Source organism: Hesperophylax consimilis, chromosome 13 (assembly GCF_061612785.1).
Source record: "Hesperophylax consimilis isolate HC1 chromosome 13, BYU_Hcon_1.0, whole genome shotgun sequence".
Taxonomy (NCBI): Eukaryota; Metazoa; Arthropoda; class Insecta; order Trichoptera; family Limnephilidae; genus Hesperophylax; species Hesperophylax consimilis.
The window spans coordinates 11,825,196-11,845,106 of NC_142848.1; the positions used below are offsets into that span (position 1 = coordinate 11,825,196).

Here is a 19,911-nt window from a genome sequence, read left to right on the forward strand (position 1 = left end):
TGACGGATGGAAGTGGGTGGATTTTCAATATTCTGAGATTAATTTAATATATTTAAGGGCTTTCTTAACTAGATTCAAAGAACATATAAGATATGATAATAATAAAAGCACCTTTTCAAAATTCGCAGAACATCTCTTAGTAAATAATCACGTCCCGCTTGACAACAATAAACTTAAACCCTTGCATATAGAAAGAAAGGGCCTTAGATTAAATTTACTTGAACAATTAGAAATCAATAAAAGAACCAATGACCTAATATAACATTAATTAATAAAGTAAGGAAAATTATTTATTCCCCGCTTCTAAGTATGTTCACAAAACCTAAAAAATATAACACATTTAAATAAATTAATAACTGCTACATCATTATTAAACAATTAGGATAACATTAATGTGGGGAAAACAGACTTCAAAATACCCCCACAGAATATGAAATCTATTGTCACAATTATTTTATCAGTAAATTGGTTTAACCGGTAATAAATCATTTTAAATTGGGAGGGGGTAAAATAGAATCATATAAATAAGTCGTCTAAACGTGGCTAAAACCACAGTTTGAAAATGGCCTTGAAAGCCGTAACAGCTGTAACAATAACAAAAACCAAAAAATACTTGCAGAACTCAATAATTATATTATTAAATTTGATTTAATAATAAAATTTTAAAAAAATAAATAAATGGAGTTCTATGAATTAAACACAAAAACAATAAATATTCTGAGATTTTTTGTATCCCGTGAATGTTGCGGTAATAAATTAAAAAAAAACTCTCTTCTCTATGTAATATTTAAATATTAATTTAATGATTTAAAAAATATATATTATCAACACAAAAAATACTTTTAATACATAATAATCACTAATTGAACGATGCATCTTCAAGATTCTTGGAATTTCTTTTAAATTAAACCTTTTATCATCTTAAACCATGTGTTGCCATTGAAACATTTTAAAAGATAGCAGCGCCCTCCTGATTTCAACATTTATTTGTCATACCTGCTTTGTGAACGTGTCGAGTGTACTACTTGTCGTTTGTTAGTTTCATACTATTTTATGATTAGGTGTGATTTTCGCTTGCCGCATAAAGGCAAATGTTATTGCAGCCCAAAGGAAAATGTAAATTCATATTAATCGGTGGCTTCCTAACCTAAGGCAAAAATATCGACTTGTTACGCTGAGTAATTTGGAGATAAAACATGCCCTAAGCTGCGGCTCAGTGGAAATGCAGGAAAGCCGGTTCAGAGGCTTAAGCTCGCTAAAGTATTTTGCTAAGTGAAAGGGTAATTTAATAAAATGTTTTATCGCAAAATTTCGCCAATGTCTATAACCTACACACTTGTAAGTTTTTTAATTTTAATTTATTTAACTTAAAAAAATTATTATAACTTAAATACATACATAGATACATACATTTTTATACCTTATTACATTTTAGTGTTATTTAAATGGCGCCTATAACCCAGCTCGAATTTAATAATCGGTGCAGACTTTATGATTTCCGGTAACGTGTTATAATACTGTATTCCTATGTATAGTAAACTGTTTTGCGTATTGGCGTTTTCCTTTTTTGGTAGCCAAATTTCATGGCACGTTATTGTGTTATGTCTGTGAATGTCTTTGTTGTATATAACTTTATTTGAAAAGTATTTTGTTATATTTTCCGACATTATGTCCGGGTTAAATCTTCCCCACAGGAAAAACTAAACCCTTCCACACACTTTTCCACAAATAATCATCTTGGAAATCCACATTATGCAAATGCATTATATAAGTATATTAAATACAAAATAATACAAGAACGACACGTCAAATCACCAGAGATCAAATGGGAAAATAATTCACCGACTGCAGGTATTTTTATATCAGAGAGTTCGGCTCGGTAGAACTTCTAATTGGACCTATAAATCCTACTGATCCCTCAGTATAAATATAAAAAAAAAGTTTATTTATTATTTTATGAATAAATATCATCGCGTTCAAGGTCAGCCCCTGTTTCAGTGTTTTATTTCCTTTAAAATTTTAGTTACTTTTGTATCTATTTCGCCTAATACACGAATCAACACGATTAAGAAGGTTTTTTAAGCTGAACATTATGAATATATCATAAAAAATAAATGCATGTCGCAGTTACATACAACCGCAAGAAAATACTAAAATAACCCTGAAATGTGGCTTAGACTGTCCAATGACATCAGAAAGCTTACAATTTTACAATAATGTCAAAGTTAAATACAAACCGTAAGAAAATACTAAAAATAACCGTGAAATGTGGCCCTGAAACCCTGAACAATGACATCAGAAAGCTTACAATAATTGCATGTCACAGTTAAAAACAAATGTAAGAAAATACTAAAAATAACCCTGAAATGTGACATTAGAACATCCAATGACATTAGAAAGCTTACAATGAATACAAGATCTAGAAGGATAAAAGTGAAAGATGCAAGTAAATATAACTGGACATAGTTAAATTAATATTGATCGAAATGATATGACAAATTGTACCAAAATTAGCCTAAATATATTTCAGTAACTTTAAGGAATTTAAATACTACATAGTTTTTGAGGTGATATAGAAGTCTTCTTGTATATTCCTTCGGTGCAGTTAAGTAGATTGGCCACCTCTACGTATGTAACTTCATTTAATCGCGTTTCAAGCAAGTGTTAGAAATGCTCGGTCTAATTATAAACAAAATTGACATTATTTGTTTGTGATCGGCAATGATTCTGAGCAACGGGCATACATACAAGGCGTGAGGTAGAATTTTCAAATCCTTTATACCAGGCTTTGTGGGGCCTAACGAACTGAAATATTGGATTCGTAATAAGAACTGTGGTCTGCAGTGGAAATAATAAAGATAGCAGCCAAAAAATGATATGCGTCAAGAAAATGATGAATAATCTTTGTAGCTCTAAATCGAAGTATGATACAACTAAAAATTACGTAAAATGATATTGTCGAATTAGCTCACTGGGCAGAGATTTTTCCCGGCAAGGAAGAGGGCCTGGGTTCAATTTCTAGATGTGACTGAATCTTTTCTTGTCTTTAATAAAAAAAGGTGTTTATCTATAAAAGGTTTATTTCAGTGACCCTAGAGCGCCTAGACGACCAGGACAACGCTCTGAAAGCCTACGAACAGGCTACAGCGCTGGAGCCAGACGATCTGCTGGTCCGCATTAATTACTGCCTGTTCCTACTCTCCTCTCAACATCTGGACCAGGTCAGGCATCATCTCAGCGTAGCCGAAGAGATCGTGGGGAAGACTCATGCCGTTGATAAGGAGGTTAGTAATACATAGGTACATCATCATACATTAAATCACGCATATTAATATGACGTAGAAAAATGTCACTCACCTTTTTAACCCTTGGGACCTTCTAAGACCCAAACAGTCCCAAATGCCGTGCGCGCATTATACTCTCCTAAGATCATATTTGTCCCAGAACGACCGCACATTATGAAAATGCATATATCTCTCTTCCTCTCACCTAAAAATTAATTATTTCTTTTATGTCAGAAAGAGAAAGAAATAGTGCTTGTTACTGTCTTTGAAAAAATGGAAGCTTGTAGAAGGTTCGATCCGTGCAAATCAACAACGTCTCAAGGGTTAAGAGTGATAAATCTAACGAGAGCATGAAGCAAATTAAACTCGGGATTTGTGGAACAAGTCGATACTGTTTTCAGTCAGAGGGGCGAGGAATTCAGATACTTGATTAATGAAAGTATAAAAAATAAAAACAAAATGCTTCTAACTACTATCATTATACTTGAATTGATACTTCTGGATTGAAAGTAGCATTCTCTTCCAGGCATGTTCTTCTGGATTGAAGGAAACATTCACTTCCAGCCGTTTACTTCTGGATTGAAAGTAGCATTCTCTTCCAGGCATGTTCTTCTGAATTAAGGAAACATTCTCTTCCAGCCGTTTACTTCTGGATTGAAAGTAGCATTCTCTTCCAGGCATGTTCTTCTGGATTGAAGGAAACATTCTCTTCCAGCCGTTTACTTCTGGATTGAAAGTAGCATTCTCTTCCAGGCATGTTCTTCTGGATTGAAGGAAACATTCTCTTCCAGCCGTTTACTTCTGGATTGAAAGTAGCATTCTCTTCCAGGCATGTTCTTCTGGATTGAAGGAAACATTCTCTTCCAGCCGTTTACTTCTGGATTGAAAGTAGCATTCTCTTCCAGGCATGTTCTTCTGGATTGAAGGAAACATTCTCTTCCAGCCGTTTACTTCTGGATTGAAAGTAGCATTCTCTTCCAGGCATGTTCTTCTGGATTGAAGGAAACATTCTCTTCTAGCCGTTTACTTCTGGATTGAAAATAGCATTCTCTTCCAGGCATGTTCTTCTGGATTGAAGGAAACGTTCTCTTCCAGCCGTTTGCTTCTGGATTGAAAGTAGCATTCTCTTTCAGGCATGTTCTCCTGGATTGAAGGAAACATTCACTTCCAGCCGTTTACTTCTGGATTGAAAGTAGCATTCTCTTCCAGCCATGTTCTTCTGGATTGAAGGAAACATTCTCTTCCAGCCGTTTACTTCTGGATTGAAAGTAGCATTCTCTTCCAGGCATGTTCTTCTGGATTAAGGAAACATTCTCTTCCAGCCGTTTGCTTCTGGATTGAAAGTAGCATTCTCTTCCAAGCATGTTCTTCTGGATTGAAGGAAACATTCTCTTCCAGCCGTTTACTTCTGGATTGAAAGTAACATTCTCTTCCTGGCACGTTCTTCTGGATTGAAGGAAACATTCTCTTCTAGCCGTTTATTTCTGGATTGAAAGTAGCATTCTCTTCCAGGCATGTTCTTCTGGATTCAAGGAAACATTCTCTTCCAGCCGTTTACTTCTGGATTGAAAGTAGCATTCTCTTCCAGGCATGTTCTTCTGGATTGAAAGAAATATTCTCTTCCAGCCGTATACTTCTGGATTGAAAGTAGCATTCTCTTCCAAGCGTGGTTTTACAGTATTTCTTCTGGAATGATGTTAACGAGGTCCATACCTTGTGTCTGGAAATCAAGCGGCAATCTGTTTCCGATCGTTTCTCTGCCAACTGAGTACATATGATCGGGACGATGATAGCATGGCTTTCGGCATAATTTCCAGGGCTTGGTTTCAACACCGATCGCGCACTATACAAAGGAAACGCAGGCACTAGCTATTTTCAATAATGTTGGTAGACAACGAACGCAGGAGATCAAGCCGTCAATGGGAGAAACGACGAAATCGTTTGAAAACACCTTTAATTACCATTACTAGGTAGAAATAAAACACTCCTTTTAAAACTGCGTCGATATTCCAGGTAAAATCCAGTTTCAGTCTCTCCAAATGGCAGCGCCAGCCCAACCAACAAATCCACGACATTATCCATCTTTCCTCTTTTGCCACCTCCCTGCTTCCGCTCAATCTCTCCGATTCCGCCAGGCTCAACTTGTTTCTATTCTGTTCCTGCCTGTAGGACCAACCTGCCAATGGAAGATGTAAATTGCTCTCAAATCAAAATTCTTCCTTAATCGATATATTTTTAAAGTGAAAGATTAGATTTAAATTTCAATTACCTCAATGGGGCTTTACATTGCTTATTATCTATCTATCCTCATCTTATTTCAATTTATATAAAGGAGAGTGTCAGTGGCGGATACCGGGCGGGCGGCGTGTATTTGTTTTTTATACAAATCTACAGTTTTATTCCGAGATTGATAGAATTTAACACACTTGACCTTCAAAAGAAGAGAAAGGTCACTGTCTATAAGAAACTTCAAATTGAAAAGCTCAGACAGAGTCAGTAATAATAGCCAGTTGATAATAGACTCGAAATTTTAAAAATTATATTTTCCCTTGGGTTAAATGTTTTTTTCCAATAATATGAAACTAGCGCGTAGAGTGCTCGGTTTTGCAAAATTCAAAGATAATTAGTACATAGTTCAACTAAGTAGTTCTAGTTGTTATATGAAAGGTATTATGGCTGCGTAAATCAGGGCTGTCTATAATAGAATTATTTGAAAGCTTAAATAATTTAAATTATTTCATTGAGTGGTTATCAATTATGGTTTTTATACGTAGACCATGTTTATAGTTTATATATACTGAATATTTTCATTGGAATCAAAGTGGATTTTAAAGAAAGGTGACTTAGAGAAGAATTATAAAGTAGAGAAGAACATAAAAAAATAATACATATTAAGAAGTGAAAAATGCGTACATTAACCTAGGTACCTAATGACAATTAATTTTATGTACATTTTTAAACTAGGTTATATTTATATTTTATTGTGTGTAGCAAAAATATGATAAAATCGTTAAAAAAAATTATAACCACAAAAAAAATGTTAAGATTTCAAAACGGTCACATCTATAAAGCTTAGTTATTGCGGACAGAAATATGTATATTTTTTGCTTGCATAAATTTAAATAAATTACACCTAAAAAAAATACAATTCCTAACTGCGAGGTGGAGTTCCATTTAGAAAATTGTTTTAATTAAGAATTAGACGGCGCGTTTGAACAATATTTTATCCTTAATATCAAGGGACATTTTGAATGCCTCTTACACTATTCATCTCCCACTAATCATGGTGCTTTGTGTGGAAATTACATGACGTTAATTTAACTTTCCAGTTGAAATGGTGTCGTGTTAAGACAGCGATCCGCAACTCCGGTGTCGCAAATCATCAAATGTATGTGTAGTAAATGTATGTAGTTTCAATACCGCTTAACAGATGTCACACTCTGAAGTGTGTAGTTTCAGGCAAGGATATTTAGTTTATCTAGTTTTAAGATGTCCCCATAGACGGTAGTAGTAATACCACATGACAGAGACAACATGTCGGAAGTTTAGGTCTAATACTCGGATGGTTACGAGTATTGCCGATGCTAGCCGATCTACAGGCGAGCATTTCAGTCAGCGTTGCCTTCCGATGGTTGTCGTACATAGATTATATTGTAATGCAATAACTGTAATATAATATTATGTAGAAATAAAATATTTAGTTTATTTAGATAACCTAAATAAATTGTAATAAATACTAGTGGTCCCGGGCAGACGTTGTCCTGACACAGACCGCCTTCTGGAAGACAGCATTTTGTATACACCTCATTTTATGTAGACCGCATTTTGGTGGCGCTGCCGTCGGATATTTTATGCATTTGACATACACAGGAGCAAGTCACATGCATCATAGATATTGTTTTGACGTTTCATTTGATATAGATCATTTCATCAGATTGTGATTATTGTTCAGTAACGATTTATGAATATTCCGTTCAAAATGGTTTCTTCATTAAAACGTTCGGTGATCCGTTTGATGACCAAACGTGTGCGTTGCATAATCTGATGGGTTTAAATTACGAAGCGGAATTATCATCGATCCAATCATCAATCAAAAATTGTGTGGTGGCATTCCTGGCATATCTAGTGTTTTTAAATATTCAATTTGATAATAAAATAAATAAACTTATGATAAACAAAATAATCCAAACTCACGCGTTGTTCCTATTCAAACATTTCACAAAAATTCTAGCGTTAGGAAAATATTTAAATCATCACTGAGAATAAAACGATGTTTGAGTATGATGAATGCACATTTTACTAAATATAATAATAGTACACAAAATGATACAGCACAATTAAAATAAAACCGAAAAAAAAAATAATAAAAAAGGTAAACTGACACGTTGTTTATGTTCGTATATCCGTGGAACATTAATAGTATAAAATAAATTAAATCATCAGGGAAAAATTTTAATCAGCACTGAAAATGAAAAGATGTTTGACGAGGGTATTTTTTTCTATTTCCGTTATACAGATGTCAATAGATTTGTTTACACCGCCTACACAACTTAAAATCGATTGCGCGGTCTCGGAAATAAGCGTGTATGAATACAGTGGGAATTGATTTTTATATATTAAGATATGTATAAATGGGTTAATATATAAATCACAATTAGTATAAAACTGAATGATTAAAGTGGAAATTTTATATATATATATTGTGTATGGTAGAGAAAAAAACACTAAAATTTTAAAATTATAACGCAGGTATTTTGGTCCCTATCTTAAATAGTACGTAAATTTTCGTCATACACAATTCATTCAAAATAATATAAAGTGTCTAGTGGAAGATACTCAGGCGAAATACCCGGCGAAAATCTACCATTCAGAATAGATTATTTGCTTAAAATGGGTTTGACGTATTTGGTGGCCAGAACTGAATAGCCAGGATTTCCGAGACGCCAAAAGTGCATTTCGATACGATCTCCAGAGTTTTTAAAATACGCAAAACCGGAAAAACTTGTAATTGATTACCAAAAATGTTACGAATTCATTTAATTACCGTTTGTAGAAAAAAAATGATACTAAACGTGAACAGAAAATGTTTTCCGAAAAACCTATGTTTCTTTATTTATTTTATTTTAATTATACATTATTTGGAAATGAAGGAGAGGAAATTGTGGGAAGGTAAAAGGTATAAGGGTTTGGTAGGAATCTAGGCATCAGTGAGTCCAGGAGTGACGGACAAATACTTACATCCCTCCCACTGCGGTGTAAGGCAATGGGTCGAAAGACCAGTTGGAGAGGTCAAAGGGTCTCTCGATCTGGCACGCCACGCAGCTGGTGGGCAGGCGCATCTTGAACACACCTCTCCCGATGAACTCTGGTAACGGGTACCCCTTCTAAACCACCAAAAGTAGCCTGTCACTTGAGGTGACATATGGCAGAGGTGTTGGTTATTCAATAAACTGTTGCCGGGCGGCGGTACCCAAACCCGCCTACCAAATTGAGTTACAGTTAACAAAACGAACAATAAATTTGTATAATATTTACTTTTAGTAATGAGGAAATTCTTAAATTTTTGAACATTCATGTGATAAATATCTATGTCAGGGGAAAGTTATTTATAGCAGAATCATTTTTTCCAGCGATATTACCAATGGTAGGTTATTTCTAGTTAGTAAAACAACTAGCTTTGTTCACGCACATCCGTTCGTGAAATTATTTTTTCCCCACAGTATTAAAAACAAATAATATTAACTTTTTACATTTGATTGAACTAAAAATTACTAGAGAGAGCAATGGGAAAACACAAAGGCACTGCCTTTGAATGGGTAATGCAGGTTGAACATAATACATGAAAAACTTCTTTACTACATACGAGTACCTACTTCAGCTTTCAAATTGGATACACTTTAATTCATGAACAATTATACCTCTTATATCTGTTTTAATAAAAGTATTACCGTAAAATGGAGTGTCTTTGATCAAATAACTTTCATAAAAACACATTTGTGTTGGAAATTTTTTTACTCCATATTTGTCGCACAATCGTACATATTTTTTATGAAAGTATAAGTGTATGGCCTCCGTAGTCGGCGGTTAAGGCTCTCGACTAACAATCTGATGGTCGCGAGTTCTAATTCCTGCGTGCGCAAGTAAATTTTATTTAATGAATTTGTATTATTTCACGATTTATTAATTAAAAATAATATACAGTATACTGGAGGCACGTTCCAGAGAGAGAGGAAGACACTCTCAATATCGCCCTGGTGTAAGACCACCATCCAGAACTGAAACGTTGCTTGAAATAGCATTAGCCGTGTGTAGTGTCCTTCAAGGACCAAAGACCTCGCATTTAGAATTTCTACCGATTAACAAGATATTTCCTTTAACACTTTCGGTTTTACTAAAAAAAAAATGGTGAAATTTATGTAACTTATCCAGTCAAAGGAGTTGTTTATCTGTTGTATCAACTTGAAAAATGCTAATTTCTCATCGAATTTCGGAATTTTCCCAAGGTATTTTAAATGATCTATATTTTTTTTAAGAGGTTTTAAAAACAAATACTTTTTTATAAACAAGATAAAATAACCTTTTAGATTTTAGTTTTTGAAATATACTTTCATGTTTAAAAAGTGCAATAATTTAATTTAAAACATAAAAGGGTTGAAAAAAAGCTTATCAAAAAAAAAACTGTCGAAAAATGTAACGGAATTCAAAATTCAAAAAATACACTCCTATTTTTGAAATTCATAAGAAAATGATTACTTCACTTTTTATCATCATTATGATAATGATGATGGACACTGTAATGCTTTCCGAAACATTGGTCAAAGAAGGAAAAATAAATCACTTTAATACTTTTGGCCGTGACAATCTGAAATCACTTTCTGTTGTTGAACATGTTATAGATATGAAAAACTTAACAGTGTTTCTTTAAATGCTATTTTACACATTTATAGTGGTTTTAAGCTTTATTTGAAATAAGTCACGCTCTATTAAATATTTTCGCTTACACCTATTAAGTGTAAATGTTTTTTTTTAATATTATCGTGCTCCCTCTAAAATTATAATTTACATATCTGAAGCGTTTACTATCGAGCCTTAATGGTTTCTTTATCAGTTTTCGCGTCAAGACTCTACACGGAGAAAACTTACTGATATGAAATAAGTCTAATTTATTAAAAATCTGATCAAATTATTCTTGTTAAAAATGAGACTGCATGCCTATAACGAATGAATTGAAAGAGTTATAGGCCTGCAATCCCATTTTTAATAGGATAATTTGACCGAATTCATATTCAAAAGCGAATGTTGTATCAGGACGGCGAAACAGGTTTTCATACAAATACTGATACCTATTGATATTGACATACTGATACTGTCCGAATTCTGTCATGATATCTATTAGGAAAATAACACTTGATCGACATATATACTGAATGAATAATATTTTATCATGAAGTCGGCATGCTGTCACTTTTTTAACATGTACATTTTTTTCCGCTTAGTACATTTTTAATCAAAGTTTCTAAACGTTCCCCCCAGTCGATATTTTTTTCACATAAATACCCAAAAAACGTTTCTATTCTTTATTGTTAATTATTGTGTCCAATTTTAAATGTTTCAGTGCTCAGAGGCCTTGGACATGATAAGAGCCATGATTGCATCTGATTCTGCTGCTAAGGACAAACCTAATTCAGATTCGGAACCAATATACGAAACTATCAAAGAAAACAACCTTAAGGAATCCATGGAAACAACGGAGGAACGAGACGAATTCATTAATCCAGACGAAGTATGAGAAGGTGTTCAGAAAAAAAATCAATTATACTTATCTGCATACCCCTGTGAGAAAACGGCGTGATGGTTAGTTAGTTAGTTGTAATTCTTGATACAAGCTGGCAAACACATAAATATTTTGTAAAAGTAGATGTAATCAATTTATGATTTATATATTATCTCCATAAATTAACGCCTTCAATAAAGTCGATAGTACATTTTTTTATGTGATCTTCTCGTCAAATTTACTTTATGAAAAGAAGATTTTGGATGTTTACGAGTCTTTTCATGAAATCCGCACACGAATACCCACACAAAATTTTCTGTTTTCCTGCCAAAGGCTACGAAGTGGCCACGGAAATTGAAATTAAAACTACAAAACAAACTTATTTCTGTTTTTATTTTTGACGTTTTGTATGGAGTACGATATTGGAAATTATCAAAAATCTATAATGAACGGAAATTGTTAAATTTGTGGTTTCCTGTATGGTGAAATGTGCTAAAATTGTATTTTATGCTACAAACAATGGTGAAATATGTTAAAATTTTACGATTAATCATTTAGTCTCCTATTCACAGTTCACTGTGGGTTCCTATTTTATTTTTTATTTTATATATTTATTTAACGCCCAGAGGGCTCTTACATGTAGGTGGTACAATTTCGAAGACAAACAATTTTGAAACATGAGAAAGAAATAATAAAAATAAAATTACATTAAAAAATAACATATGCAAGAAACAAAAAAAAAAAAACAAAAAGTAAAAAATACAACGATTTGATTGGTTTACAGAACACTTGCCACGTTATCAGAACATGTCATGTTTCTTACCACAGTTATTATATTATGCTTATACTATGCTCATGTAATATATATATATATATAAATAAATATACATACACATTACAAATGTAGATATTTTGAGGCCGAAAAAATTATATTTTTTTAACGAAACTGCCCAACTCAATTGAGAAATTATTTCTCGTGGTTGAGTTGGATAATGCTTATATTATACTTGTATAGGCTTATATTATATTTATATAATGCTTATTTTTACTTATATAATGCTTATATTACTCTCATATAATGCTTACACAATGCTTTTATTATACTTATGTACTGTTTACTATGCTTACTTATTCATTTTTATCTATTACCTAATTTTGTTTCGATTCGAAATTTCCAAGGCGGTTTCAAAATAATCAGTTCGAACCTCATTTATATTATCAAACAATAATAACCAAGTATCTTTTTACATTTGAATTTTGTCAAAAATAAATATCGCCTGTTTATTATTATCTAATTTAGGATCCCTTACCGCCCTTTGCCCTGTGCTCCGGCCGCAGTCGAATAAACTTTTGTACAAATCTGCAAGTTTACTTCAGCAAGGCTCAATCTCTAGATCTGGGAGAAGTCAGCATGTTTATACGAAAGATAGTGAACCTCATTCTGTGCTTAGTATGTGCCATACAAAAATGTAACTAATTATTTAAAAAAGTAACAAAAAAAAAAACACGTTAAACATCCGTTCGTTGAATTTTTTTAGAACTTATTAATTTGTACATGGAACTGTCAACCATTGTTTCCCCATAATGAGTAAAGGTCGTTTTTTATTATTTTTAGTTTTTATTATTAGTTTTAATAAGAACAAGGTAACATTTCTTATTATAAAATTGCGCAGCGGACTTTCACTTATCTTGTACCTACTATATTTGATAAGATACCAATACATGCAAAAGACACCAATGAACTAAAAAATGGTTATATCAATTTTTGTTATTTGTTTTTGGGGTGTTATGCCGTGTTGCGCTAACTCTTTCTTTAGCCAACGTTTTGGTTATATCAATATTTTTTTAACATTGATATTTTTTCTAAATACATTGGTATCCATTGGTTTTGAAAAAATGCAAGTGAGTATTTTTAACTATGTTGTGGGCCTTTGAGTGTGTGTATGCCTATGAGTAGGTTGACTGTGTTATATCTGTCTATATATGTATGCTTTGTATTGTAGTCACTTGAAATTTTATTCTCCTATGTCTCTTTTCTATATTGTAGCTTCTGGTCATATGTGTTTTAGTGTTATAATTAATATTCTGAAATTGACTTTCCGACAAACTATTTTGGCAGTTTAGCGGATGCTTATAATGAAGAAGAAAAAACAATTCTGTGACTGTGTTTTTCTTATATGCGGCAATCTAACTTTATTGACATTTCTGGTTTCATAATTCTAACTTCAAATATATGTTTTTGTTAAAAACATTTTCATCTTCATGGGTTGTGATTATTTGAACATTCCCAAGCCTTTCACACCCGGAAAAAATACCACCCCTGTCAATAGTAAATCATTATCAAAATATGAAAAGTAAACAGGATACCAGCGACATCTAACCGAGATTATGGGACTGACAAAAGAAAAGTGAAATAGTAAAGAATATAAGCAATTTGCCTAATTACACTAGAGAGGTCTTTGAAAAAATAAGCGGATGTTGTAGGAGTTGACAAATAGATAACAACCTATCAGAGACAACTTCGATGAACAAAGGGATGATAGATTGCTAGAACTGTCGCACGGTTTCGGAAAGTTAAATGCACCTTAAAATGAACGGACAGACCCTTTGTGTGGAGTGAGATCGACAACGCTTGGGCTATAATTCCATAAATGCAATGAAAGGTCTGAAAATCAGTTTTAGGAAAATAAACGACAGTATCTGATGACAGATGGCTAGAAGTAGAAAAGATGTACGGATATAAATAATGGAAAACATAATCTTAACCACTTGAGGACTCTTTTACATGCAAGTATAATTTTAACAAAACCCTCATTCGTCCCAAATGGAAAAAACATCTGATTTTTAGGTAACGTGTATTATACCGCACGTATATCTAATATTCGTATGTCATATTAACCAATTTTCAACTCGATCTACTGGTACCTACTTAAAATTATGCTTATCTTCAAGATACTTCTTTCACAATCCAAGTGCGCATTAAGTACACTTTCGAAACTAGGTAAAAACTAGCTACCTACCCGCACAATGATAAACCAAAATAATACCGATCGATTATGAACTTCAAATTACTACCTACCTAAATCATCAGCTGATAGTATATATTACATTTTAAAAAATAGATCCTCAAAAGGGATTCATCAAATCTTACGAGATCAAGGCCCTTTTAAACAAATAATACCCATCCTAGTATTCCAGCTGTTATGAATTCGAGTGTAAACAAAGTACCCCAGTAGGGTAAGATTTTCAACGCACGTTTCTTCATATCTAATCTCGCTGTAGGCATATTCATGTCTCCCATATGCACATGCTAGATATCAAAATAATATCAACAAAAAACATTCCAAATACCTAACTATGGACGTTAAAGATGAGTAATCTACTCAAACATCTATTTTAAATCTTCGTTAGGGTAGCGTCCTCAATAAAGACCCATGCTGAAACAATCATTCAAAACCATTCATATCCATCTGTTGGATTAGGTATCAAAAAAACCTTCCTACCTACAAAACGAGGAGCTAGAGACCTCATTAAAAAAGGCTAGACACCAAATGAACTTACACACAGTCCTGTCCTTGGCATTTGGTCATGAACGCTTAGTCACAGTATGTGAAGATGTCACGGCTAGGTGTCATAACTCGACGGACTGGGAACAGTGTCATCGCATTTTGTAGCAGCGTCTACCTAGAGGAAAATGCAAATTCACGAGGGTCAAAGTTGCAATATTCTCTAGAGGTGGTATATGTAAAGAGCAATGGCCTATGCAAAAACATATCACACTTTCACAAGTAGAGTCGTAATAAGAAATGAAATGGGATTCTATTCTCTTCTAGATTCAGTCGAGTAGAGGTAAATCATGGAGATAAAGGAAGTTGGGGTTATTTTGGAATTAGCATGAGACCTAGTTTGTCTTTCCTTCGGCGTGAGAAGGGATGTCATTGAAGCGAGGTCGTCCGTCGAAGTGGATGTAAAGTGGCATTTGAACTATCCAGGACACGAGGAGATTGATGGTTTTGTTCAAATGACTTGTTAGAATATGGCAATATAAATGCAATTATCTTAGGTTGGCTATAAGGTATCTGTAAACATTGTTTTGTTGGCAATACTGTTTAACCTTGTCCTATTGTCTATAAGTAAGAAGAGACCTGTCAATGTGTACATTTGTAAGAAGAAGAATAAAGTTATTACTGCATAAAACTGAACCCTTTTATTGAAATAATCACATGACTATCCACCAAAATAAACTTGGTGAAGGAAGAGCCAACTTAATTTTTAAAAAAATTTCTTCCATTTTCCTTTACATTTCCCATTTACCCCCCAAAAATTTTGTGTTTAATAACGAAAATATAAAACTCTGACGTTATTTGGAAGTTGCAAATAAAGAAGACTTCGATTGAAAACTGATAACTTTACTGATCATTTAATGTATTTCAAATGTTAATATTTTTCTATTTGTGTTTATAACAGGTACACACCATCATTACTACGTATGTACACACCATCATTACTACGGCAAGGGATATATTTAGAATTCATGTCTAGAATCGGAATTCGAATAGGGTGGAAAGATTAGTTATATATAAATTTTGTTTAAATGTTCCGAGCCTTTCAATGGCTGAGTTTTAATCACTTTACTTTCAAAGAATAGGGGTTACCACACAAACAAATTACACTAGTCTTTACATATCTTAAAAAATAATCACAAAATCAGATGAGAGACTATTGTACGATAAAGCCACGAAGGTTTTATTTACTGTGCAATATATCATGAGGGCTCGTGGAAGGTGGTTTAGGAAAGGCGCACGAAGTATGAAAAGAGGGTTGGTGACATGAAGAAGACTCATTCCCTAAATTATACAGCAGAGGTTAAGATCATTATATTAGTGACAAGAGGAGGGGTGAGCAAGTTTCTCCTCCTACGATATTAAAATTATACAGCAGAGGTTAAGATCATTATATTAGTGACAAGAGGAGGGGTGAGCAAGTTTCTCCTCCTACGATATTAAAATTATACAGCAGAGGTTAAGATCATTATATTAGTGACAAGAGGAGGGGTGAGCAAGTTTCTCCTCCTACGATATTAAAATTATACAGCAGAGGTTAAGATCATTATATTAGTGACAAGAGGAGGGGTGAGCAAGTTTCTCCTCCTACGATATTAAAATTATACAGCAGAGGTTAAGATCATTATATTAGTGACAAGAGGAGGGGTGAGCAAGTTTCTCCTCCTACGATATTAAAATTATACAGCAGAGGTTAAGATCATTATATTAGTGACAAGAGGAGGGGTGAGCAAGTTTCTCCTCCTACGATCTTAAAATTATACAGCAGAGGTTAAGATCATTATATTAGTGACAAGAGGAGGGGTGAGCAAGTTTCTCCTCCTACGATATTAAAATTATACAGCAGAGGTTAAGATCATTATATTAGTGACAAGAGGAGGGGTGAGCAAGTTTCTCCTCCTACGATATTAAAATTATACAGCAGAGGTTAAGATCATTATATTAGTGACAAGAGGAGGGGTGAGCAAGTTTCTCCTCCTACGATCTTAAAATTATACAGCAGAGGTTAAGATCATTATATTAGTGACAAGAGGAGGGGTGAGCAAGTTTCTCCTCCTACGATATTAAAATTATACAGCAGAGGTTAAGATCATTATATTAGTGACAAGAGGAGAGGTGAGCAAGTTTCTCCTCCTACGATATTAAAATTATACAGCAGAGGTTAAGATCATTATATTAGTGACAAGAGGAGGGGTGAGCAAGTTTCTCCTCCTACGATATTAAAATTATACAGCAGAGGTTAAGATCATTATATTAGTGACAAGAGGAGGGGTGAGCAAGTTTCTCCTCCTACGATCTTAAAATTATACAGCAGAGGTTAAGATCATTATATTAGTGACAAGAGGAGGGGTGAGCAAGTTTCTCCTCCTACGATATTAAAATTATACAGCAGAGGTTAAGATCATTATATTAGTGACAAGAGGAGGGGTGAGCAAGTTTCTCCTCCTACGATATTAAAATTATACAGCAGAGGTTAAGATCATTATATTAGTGACAAGAGGAGGGGTGAGCAAGTTTCTCCTCCTACGATATTAAAATTATACAGCAGAGGTTAAGATCATTATATTAGTGACAAGAGGAGGGGTGAGCAAGTTTCTCCTCCTACGATATTAAAATTATACAGCAGAGGTTAAGATCATTATATTAGTGACAAGAGGAGGGGTGAGCAAGTTTCTCCTCCTACGATATTAAAATTATACAGCAGAGGTTAAGATCATTATATTAGTGACAAGAGGAGGGGTGAGCAAGTTTCTCCTCCTACGATCTTAAAATTATACAGCAGAGGTTAAGATCATTATATTAGTGACAAGAGGAGTGGTGAGCAAGTTTCTCCTCCTACGATATTAAAATTATACAGCAGAGGTTAAGATCATTATATTAGTGACAAGAGGAGGGGTGAGCAAGTTTCTCCTCCTACGATATTAAAATTATACAGCAGAGGTTAAGATCATTATATTAGTGACAAGAGGAGGGGTGAGCAAGTTTCTCCTCCTACGATATTAAAATTATACAGCAGAGGTTAAGATCATTATATTAGTGACAAGAGGAGGGGTGAGCAAGTTTCTCCTCCTACGATATTAAAATTATACAGCAGAGGTTAAGATCATTATATTAGTGACAAGAGGAGGGGTGAGCAAGTTTCTCCTCCTACGATATTAAAATTATACAGCAGAGGTTAAGATCATTATATTAGTGACAAGAGGAGGGGTGAGCAAGTTTCTCCTCCTACGATATTAAAATTATACAGCAGAGGTTAAGATCATTATATTAGTGACAAGAGGAGGGGTGAGCAAGTTTCTCCTCCTACGATATTAAAATTATACAGCAGAGGTTAAGATCATTATATTAGTGACAAGAGGAGGGGTGAGCAAGTTTCTCCTCCTACGATCTTAAAATTATACAGCAGAGGTTAAGATCATTATATTAGTGACAAGAGGAGGGGTGAGCAAGTTTCTCCTCCTATGATATTAAAATTATACAGCAGAGGTTAAGATCATTATATTAGTGACAAGAGGAGGGGTGAGCAAGTTTCTCCTCCTATGATATTAAAATTATACAGCAGAGGTTAAGATCATTATATTAGTGACAAGAGGAGGGGTGAGCAAGTTTCTCCTACGATATTAAAAAGAAGAAAAAAAGTTATGAGCTTCAATTCAGTAAGATTTACTTTAGTCACAAACCCGCAGCGTAGTATCAGTAGGGAAAACATCTAACTGGATTGTTGAGATGCAAAATTTTGTTGTTTAGATTTTGTTATCTCAAGTTGTAAAAATTTCAATAATACCTAACTACTGTGTATTTACATTAGAATGTAAGTTTATTTTAGATTTTCAGACTCATTATCATGTCTGGTCCTGTACCGAGTCTTTAATATCGGTAATTGGAGTGATTTTACAAAAATTGGGTATTAATAATATTTTTTCTAATGAATGAGTGAAATAAATAAAATGACGTCAACATCATTTCTAGTATTCTTGTAATAAATATCTTTACTTTATGGTGGTGTAATATCGACATGTTCTTAGAATTCTACAAGCACCAGATAATATCTTTTGAATGATCTCGACCTTGCTAGCCGTTTTAAGTTTATTTTTAGTAAGGCCGCATGTTTCCACTTTCATTTGAAAATAAACCACCAATTGTCTTTATTTCTCTTGAAAATGAACGTGACACATATTTTGAGTGACCACATGAAAAACTAGTGATGACCTCTTTTATGGGAATAAAAATGGGCGTCGTTTTTGAGAAGAATCACCTCATTAAAGTTGTACATTTATTAGTTTATACCTTAGAGGCGCTTTAAAGTTGATGCAGGTATTACAAAAAATTCAATATTATAAAAATCAAGTGAAGTGAAGTTAAGTAAAATGAAGTACAGGAACAGGTGACACGAATATAGAAGATGGAGACTCTGCAGCAAGAATCTTAGGTGGTGAAGAAACTGGACCAGCTTCTGCAGCGAGAGAATCCACCGCGTCCACCAACAGTACCAGCGCGAGGTTCGTCATCCGTCCAGGTATGTATTTGCTGCTAATAAAGCGCTGACACAATATCCTTACGTAGATAACAGCCCTTGGCACCACCGCTGTGACGTTCAACGAAGATAGAAGATGGAGACTATGCAGCAAGAATCCTAGAAGGTGAAGAAACTGGATCAGCTGCTGCAGCAAGAGAGTCCACCAACAGTGCCAGCACGAGGTTCGTCATCCGTCCAGGTATGTGTCTGCTGCTAATAAAGCGCTGACACAATACCTCAGATAGATAAGAGACCTAGGCAACACCGCTGTGACGTTCGGCGAGTCCATCATTCATCTCCATGTAATCCTGTTCCTGGTGATTGTTGAAGTGGTGCATTCTTCCCGCAATAAAAAGCGATGTTCGGGATGATAAATTACCCTGGGCTTAGCGAAACACTTGCTAGGGCCTTCAGGGTTTCCAAGAATTCCGTTGAAAACATCTGGGGTGCATTTACCGATCGACGGTCGTTCATCGCGAGTGAATGTCGAACGTTTTAGAGCAAAATTTCTGAATATTCACTTTTAACACACTGCACTCAACTCTGATTACTATTAAGTTTTAATAACTGGTTGTAAAGTTTATTTGAAATGTTGATTTTAAAAATAATTTCACATTTCTCTTGAAAATACGAATAAAAATACAAAGCACTTGGAGGACACGTTCTAGGACGCATCCGGCTGCCACAAAGGCTACAACTTATTTATATGTTTCTAACTTGCTAACACTACACTGGCTTTATATTTATACCACAAAAAACTTTAACAAGCTATAT

The 19,911-nt window shown here is 34.1% G+C and overlaps 1 protein-coding gene across 1 annotated transcript in view; it reads left to right on the top strand.

The window, feature by feature from the left end:
• Positions 1-11,073, top strand: part of BBS4 (Bardet-Biedl syndrome 4) — a 101,209-nt gene extending 90,136 nt beyond the window's left edge. Inside the window, exons 9-10 of the mRNA XM_089639110.1 lie at positions 3,088-3,284; positions 10,900-11,073. Of these exons, the coding sequence (XP_089495236.1) occupies positions 3,088-3,284; positions 10,900-11,073 (371 nt within the window). The remainder of the gene's footprint in view (positions 1-3,087; positions 3,285-10,899) is intronic.
• The last annotated feature ends 8,838 nt before the right edge of the window (positions 11,074-19,911 follow it).